The 7,460-nt window shown below is 46.9% G+C and overlaps 1 protein-coding gene across 1 annotated transcript; it reads right to left on the bottom strand.

The window, feature by feature from the left end:
• Positions 1-498: 498 nt before the first annotated feature.
• On the bottom strand, positions 499-2,959 carry LOC309568442 (transcription factor HES-4-like). Its single transcript, XM_082274110.1, has 4 exons — positions 2,738-2,959; positions 2,532-2,627; positions 1,671-1,758; positions 499-1,284 (listed from the first exon to the last, which is right to left on the bottom strand). The coding sequence occupies exons 1-4, from the start codon at positions 2,843-2,845 to the stop codon at positions 728-730; spliced, it is 849 nt and encodes a 282-aa protein (XP_082130236.1). The 5' UTR covers positions 2,846-2,959; the 3' UTR covers positions 499-727.
• Between the last annotated feature and the right edge of the window lie 4,501 nt (positions 2,960-7,460).

The raw sequence follows: 7,460 nt of genomic DNA, 5'->3' as shown, positions 1-7,460 counted from the left end.
TATATATATATATATATATATATATATATATATATATATATATATATATATATATATATATACACACACACAATGTAATGTTTATATATGTATAAATCCCTATATATATGGATGATCTGTATTTACCCATATAATATATACATATGAACAATGTAAAATTCATACATATATTCCTATATAAATGGTTTTCATTAGCCCAGTGATTTGTTGATTCCTTATTTTTAGCACAATACATCTGTAATGTCATGATTAAACCAAGATACACGATACCTGCAGTTTACATATGTACAGTGTATACATTGTGTATATGGCACATGCTGCATTTAATTAACTTCAAAGAGACACAATCCCATTTATCCATATCAAAAGCTAATGATCATTAGTTCCCTTCCCCCACTTTCCCCAAGAAAGCACCAGATCATAAAATGTAAAGAGTTTATTGAATAAAACTCCTGCAGTTTAGGAAGTTTTTGACACAAAAACAACACAGTAACTTTGGCATTACACAATCTTTGTACCAGTTGTACAAAACTAAAAAAAACATCTCAGCAAATAGGTTTTATTACAAAAATTGGTCATTTATACAAGTTTATTTTTTAAGAATAAAAAAAAAGTAATGTCCTCATTGATGCAAATAAATATATTTGTTCGGTTTCTCTAAGGCAAGGTCCCATAAAACGGAACCAATAAATAAAAAAATAAAGTCTGATTAGAAAGTGTGGTCAGTTCACCAGGGTCTCCATACGCACTCGCTGCTGTCAGGTCCACTGCTGCCACCTAGAGGGCTCACTGTTCGGGGCATGTGTGACATCTTGTGAGAGAAGGTGGTGACTCCCTGGACTGGGGATTGCGCCTGTCGTGCACTGCTGGAGGTGACATTTCCATTGGCATAGAGGGGAATCACTGGTCCTGGGCTGGAGGAATAGCCAGGATTAGGAATGAGGAAAGCAAATTGTCCATCAGTGGCTGGTACCAACTGGAAGCCTCCCTGGAACACCTTGGGAGACATGGCTTCAGCAGGGGTCATCTTGCAGGGCATGGGCACAGGAGCAGTTGCCACTGGTGCTGAGGGCAACTGGACATGCAGAGGCTGGCTGGAAGGAGGCTGCTGGTAATTCATGGCCACAATCTGGCCTAGGCAACTAGAGAGATGACCAAGTAGCCGGGTCCTGACTTCTGTATTGACCCCTTCGCAGGTGGAGAGGAATCGTGTCACTTCATTCATACACTCATTGAATCCTGCTCTGTATTTGCCAAGTACTGATGGATCAGCTGATAGTGCAGCTACAGGAGAAACAAAGAACATTACATTAGTACCGGTGATCAAGGAATGTGATCATGAACCATTTCACTAAATTACAAGGATTAAACATTTAGCAACTGAATAGCTTGTTTCATTTTAAAAGTGCTGGATCAATAAAATTCTACATAACCCAGAGCAAGCAAATCAAAACACTACTAAACTCTGATCATACAATACAATTATATACAAAAATATAAATAAAATATTCAGTGATGTGGGCTTCTGCCCCTAAAAGAACTACAAGTTCCAGCATGCCTGCCCTGCATGAGACAATACCTAGGGCAGATCATCTACAGTCACCCTGCCAGCCCCAAATCATTCATCAATAGCAATCAGTGTGGAAATATAAAGATCCTCGGATATGTACCTGTCATCTGGACTCGTTGTAAGTTCCGCAAGTGCTTGACTGTCATTTCCAGGATATCAGCCTTCTCCAGCTTGGAGTGTCTGGAGCTCTGCACAGAAGGAAGGAGGCGATCAGTGACAAGGTGGGAGACGTGTGGGCAGAAGAGATGGAGGGACAGGAGGGATGGAGGGACTGGAGGGATGGAAGGACTGGAGAGACATGAGGGATGGAGAGACTGGATGGACAGGAGAAACAGGAGGGATTGATGGAAAGGAGGGATGGAGAGATGGGAGGGATAGATGGACAGGAGGGATGGAGGGACAGGTGGGATGAAGGGAGGGACAGGAGAGATGGAAGGACTGGAGAGACATGAGGGATGGAGAGACTGGATGGACAGGAGAAACAGGAAGGGATGGATGGAAAGGAGGGATGGAGAGATGGGAGGGATGGATGGACAAGAGGGATGGAGGGACAGGAGAAACAGGAGGGATGGATGGATGGACAGGAGGGATGGGGGACAGAAGGGATGGATGGATAGGAGGGACAGAAGGGATGGATGGATGGAAAGGGGGGATGGATGGACTGGAGGGACAGGAGGGATGGATGGAAGGACAGGGGGGATGGAGAGACAGGGGAGATGGAGGGACAGGAGGGATGGATGGACAGGAGGGATGGAAGGACAGGAGGGACGGAGGGATGGAGGGACAGGAGGGATGGAGGGACTGAAGGGACAGGAGGGATGGAGGGACTGAAGGGACAGGAGGGATGGAGGGACAGGAGGGATAGGAGGGATGGATGGAAGGACAGGGGGGATGGAGAGACAGGGGAGATGGAGGGATGGAGGGTCAGGAGGCAGCAAATGGAAAAGTTCAGCCAACTTACATCTTTCTTTAGGGCATCCAAAATAAGTGTCTTGAGCTGTCCCAGGCTCTCATTGATGCGAGCTCTCCTGCGCTTCTCCATGATAGGTTTGGAGGACTGTAAAGACAGAGGCAAGACATGAGTACAACGCTACAGTACATGTTGCCGACATATCCCCAGATTGTGTTCTACAGCACCCACCCATAGGGTAGAGGGGGGATATTTACCTTTCTGTGCTCGCTGGCACTCTTAGGTTTATCCGGGGTCTGGGCAGAGCTGGCCGGTGCCCCCGCAATAGGGGAGGCGGTGGGCTTCTCCATGCTGTCAGCAGGCATGATCCTATGGGGGGAGAATACACAGGAAGGAAGGATGGGGGGAGTTGTATCCGCTGTGTGCAGGCAATGACCTGAGCTGTCCCAGCGCCTGAGTGTTATGTATCTGTCCCAGTCTATGGGCTCTCCTCTATTTATACTCCTCTCTGCTGCTCCCCATTCTTGTGAAACCTTCTCTACATTCTTTCCCACACTCACTTCAGCCAATCCACATCAGGGACTCGCCCACGGTGCCTTGTGATTGGACAGCACCCCCCCTCCTCCCAGGAATCCCCCCCCCCCTCCTCCCCATACACAGACGCAGGCTGCCAGTCACGCGCTTGGCTCAGACCCGGCGCCTGGGATCGGGCTGCCAATGGAGCAAAGCGCGGGGGCTGCTGGGAGGACACAGGTCAGGAGGCGAGCAATGCACGGGGATCACCGGCTATAGGAGGACACCGAGCCTCACCCAGCCGCTGCACCACCTCTTATAGGAGCGATGACTGCGATCTATGATTGGAAAGCAGACTCTGTGCTTTTCTCTTTTGTTTCTTTTTTAGTTCCAAAAATAGTGTTACAAAATGACCATAGTGATCACCATCCATGCAGCCAGTATATATATATACTGTATATATATCTCCATGGTCCCTTTCACTCGGATTGTGTCCGGTCAGCAGTTCTGTGAACAGATTCCCCTTAACCACTTGACCTCCGGAAGATTTACCCCCTCCCTGACCAGGCCATTTTTTGGGATACAGCAATGCATAACTTTAACTCAGGGATTGACAAATTTCCTTAGAATCTGGGAGCCAGCTAAAAAAGTTAGGAGCCAGTTTTTTAAATCCGCGGCCCAGCGTCCAGAACTGCATGTCTGGGGCATCAGGCAATCAGAACTGCTGGTGCCAAGTGAAAAAAGAAAATGAAAATTGAAAAAAATAAAAAAGGTGGCACTGACGAGGCTGTCCTGATGGGCAATGATGAGGTGGCACTGGCAGGCGACACTGATAAGGCTGCGCTGATAAGCACTGATAGGCTGTGCTGATGGGCGGCACTGATGGACACTGATAGGCAGCACTGATGGGCACTGACAGGCAGCACTGATGGGCACTGACAGGCAGCACTGATGGGCACTGATTAAGCAGCACTGATAAGTTGCACTGACATGCAGCACTGATGGGCACTAATTAGGTGGCACTGATAAGTTCCACTGACAGGCAGCACTGATTAGGCTGCACTGTTAGGTGGCACTGATAAGCTTTACTGACATATGGCACTGATAAGCACTGATGAGGTGGTACTGATAGCTGCACTCCCAATCAAGCCCAGCTGTCATCCTGGGAAGATAGGGTCAGAGGTGGACAGGCAGTGAGAGCAAGCTGCACTGTCCACCAGAGGGCACCGGTTTGCACATAGGAGCGTGTATCCCGCTCCAGCAGGCTGCAAAACCGCGGCCTCAATTATCAGCCAGCCTGACGCAAGTCCACGCACCCGTGGGTGGGCCACATAGGAGGATCCCGACCACTGCTGCGGGGTAACCCAGGCGCCAGGTCGCAATGGTGACAGGAAATCACGTCCTGGCGCCTGGGTTTTGCCGAGGCCTGTTTTAACTGACAACTGTGTGGTCATGCCACACTGTACCCAGTGCCATATGGCATATGTCAAATAAAATGGATGCCTTTTCCCCCCACAAATAGAGCTTTCTTTTGGTGGTATTTGATCACTTCTGTGGTTTATATTTTTTTGCCCTATAAACAAAAGATGATCGCCAGGTTTGAAAAAAAAAAAGACATCTTTTACTTTCTGCTATAAAGCAAATCCAATAAAAAAAATGTAAAAAAATCAAATTTCTTCATCAATTTAGGCCAATATGTATTTTGCTACGTGTTTTTGGTAAAAAAAACAAATCCCTATAAGCTTATATTGATTGGTTTATGCAAAAGTTTTAACATCTACAAACTATCGGATAGATTTATGAAATTTTTATTTATTTATTTATCGTTTTTTACTAGTAATGGCAGTGATCAACTTATAGCAGGACTGCGACATTGCGGTGGACAGTCGGGACACTTACTGACTCTTTTTGGGGGACCAGTGACACCAATACAGTGATCAGTGCTAAAAATATGCACTGCCACCATACTAATAACACTGGTTGGGATAGGGTTAACATCAGGGGTGATCAAAGGGTTAACTTGTGTACACTGTGTGGGAGGTGCTTTTACTAGGGGAAGGCATTGGTCCAGGAACACAGGATCAGTGCCTTCCCCTCTAACAGAACGGTGATCGCCTTGTTTACATGGACAGATTGCGGTTCTGGCTCTCTGCCTAATGATCAGTGGGTGCCGGAGGTCATTGACTCTGCCGTACCCCCCTCTTCATATTTCTGGCTGATAGATGATCTTGACTAAGGGAAACCGTCAGTAAAGCCTTGTGGCTTCACAGCCGGTTCTCTACTGCGCATGCGCAAAGCGTGCTGCACTTTATGAATGGGACCTGTGAAGTGTCCCAGAAGGTTGTGGGGGAAGAAGGGGAGGCTGAACTGAGCCCAAAGTGGGAGCGGGTACCACCTCCCCCCTAAAGGTGCCAAATGTGGCAGTGGAGGCCGACAAGCGCAACTTCTCTTTTTGGGTGGCGTTCTGCTTTAATACATTCTACGCACTAAGGTAAAAAACCTGTGCTGCAGGTTTAAGCTTTGAAAAACCTGGAAGCTGAATGGACTCTCCAGTTTTAGAAAATCAACCCCACAGTATATACTACATTATATAACAAAGTCGGGTCATTTGCATATCAGCAATCTGATTGGTTCTCTGCAGCAGAGAATGACAGGAGTTCATATTTAAAATCTATAGGCAGTAAAAGTGAAGTTTTTGGTGCCGGAGGGGCTTGTAAACCTGCGCTGCTCTTCTTGGCACAGAACTGCTGATTTAATCATGTCACATTAAAGAAATCATACACTTTTAAGAGCTGCCATCTAGACATTTTGCGAGCCAATTACTTGAAAGGAACTCGACAAAACGGGCGCCCATTGGATTCCTCAGTGTTAAGGTTGGCTCGGGTTGATGTTTTTGCATTGGGGATAAATTCAAGCTGAGAACTAACTGGATCCAGGCATTGATGTGTTATTTACTATAAACAGGCAACGGTTTCTCAAGATTCACTACAATGAAAATGTAAAAAAAAAATACATCAACACTATGGAGTAAATATTTCCACCAAGAAAGGAATAGTCCCAGCAGTGTAAATTTTCTGTATATTTCAAGCATTTTTTTTTTTCTTTTAATTTTGATGATTATGGCTTACAGTTAGTGAAAACCCAAAATTCAGTATCTCGGAAAATTAGAATATTACATAAGACAAATTAAAAAAAGGATTTTTAACACAGAAATGTTGGCTTACTGAAAAGTATGTCCATGTACAGTATAGTATGCACTCAATACTTGTCAGGGCTCCTTTTGTATGAATTATTGCATCAATGCAGAGTGGCATGGAGGCGATCAGCCTGTGGCACTGCTGAGGTGTTATGGAAGACCAGGTTGCTTTGATAGCGGCTTTCATCTCATCTGCATTGTTGGGTGTGGTGTCTCTCATCTTCCTCTTGACAATACCCAATAGTAGGGATCGACCAATTATCGGCAAAGCCGATTATCGGAGGGCCGATACTCACTTTTGCCGATATATCTGTATCGGACCCGGAACTGGCCGATATTACCGATGTTCCAAATATTGCTCATGTAAGGTTAAAATGATGTCACATAGCATAATTCTGTTTATAAATGTTATTGAATATGCCACTCACATATGTTCAAAGGATATAAGCGATTCCACATTAGCAGATCTACTGGCAGATCGGTATCTCTCACCCACTTGCCGTAAGTGATACCCGGGTGATACTGCTCCATTTCCCACCCACCCGATACCGCTCCGTCTCTCACCCACTTGCCGTAAGTCACACCCGGGTGATACCGCTCCGTCCGGCATCCACTCAATACCGCTCCTTCCCTCACCCGCTCCATTTCCCACCCACCCGATACCGCTCCGTCTCTCACCCACTTGCCGTAAGTGACACCCGGGTGATACCGCTCCGTCCGGCATATGATCTCGGAGGTCACGGCATGTGAGAGACAGAGTGAGTGAGAGACGGAGCGGTATTGGGTGGGTGGGAGACAGAGCGGGTGAGAGACGGAGCGGTATTGGGTGGGTGGGAGACGGAGCGGGTGAGAGGCAGGGCGGGTGAGAGACGGATCGGTATTGGGTGGGTAGGAGACGGAGCGGGTGAGAGACAGGGCAGGTGAGAGACGGAGCGGTATTGGGTGGGTGGGAGACGGAGCGGGTGAGAGACGGAGCGGTATTGGGTGGGTGGGAGACGGAGCGGGTGAGAGACGGAGCGGGTGAGAGACGGAGCGGTATCGAGTGGGTGGGAGACGGAGCGGTATCACCCAGGTATCACATACGGCAAGTGGGTGAGAGATACCGATCTGCCAGCAGATCTGCTAATGTGGAATTGCTTATATGTTTTGTACATATGTGAGTGGCATATTCAATAACATTTGTAAATGGAATTATGCTATGTGACATCATTTTACCCTTACATGAGCATCACCACCTAATGGTTGAAGGAGGAGAAGACTAGTTTCGGACC

This window comes from Pelophylax lessonae (genome assembly GCF_965119305.1).
Source record: "Pelophylax lessonae genome assembly, chromosome: 12".
In the NCBI taxonomy this organism is placed as follows: domain Eukaryota; kingdom Metazoa; phylum Chordata; class Amphibia; order Anura; family Ranidae; genus Pelophylax; species Pelophylax lessonae.
This window is presented reverse-complemented; position numbering and strand designations above follow the sequence as displayed.

Bases quoted from the DNA above. Each gene is read 5' to 3' on its own strand.
- LOC309568442 (XM_082274110.1), bottom strand. From the start codon at position 2,845: ATGCCTGCTGACAGCATGGAGAAGCCCACCGCCTCCCCTATTGCGGGG. The intron at 2,628-2,737 runs GTAAATATCCCC...CTGTCTTTACAG, and splicing joins GTGCCAGCGAGCACAGAAAG to TCCTCCAAACCTATCATGGA. The intron at 1,285-1,670 runs GTACATATCCGA...TTTCTCCTGTAG, and splicing joins ACAACGAGTCCAGATGACAG to CTGCACTATCAGCTGATCCA.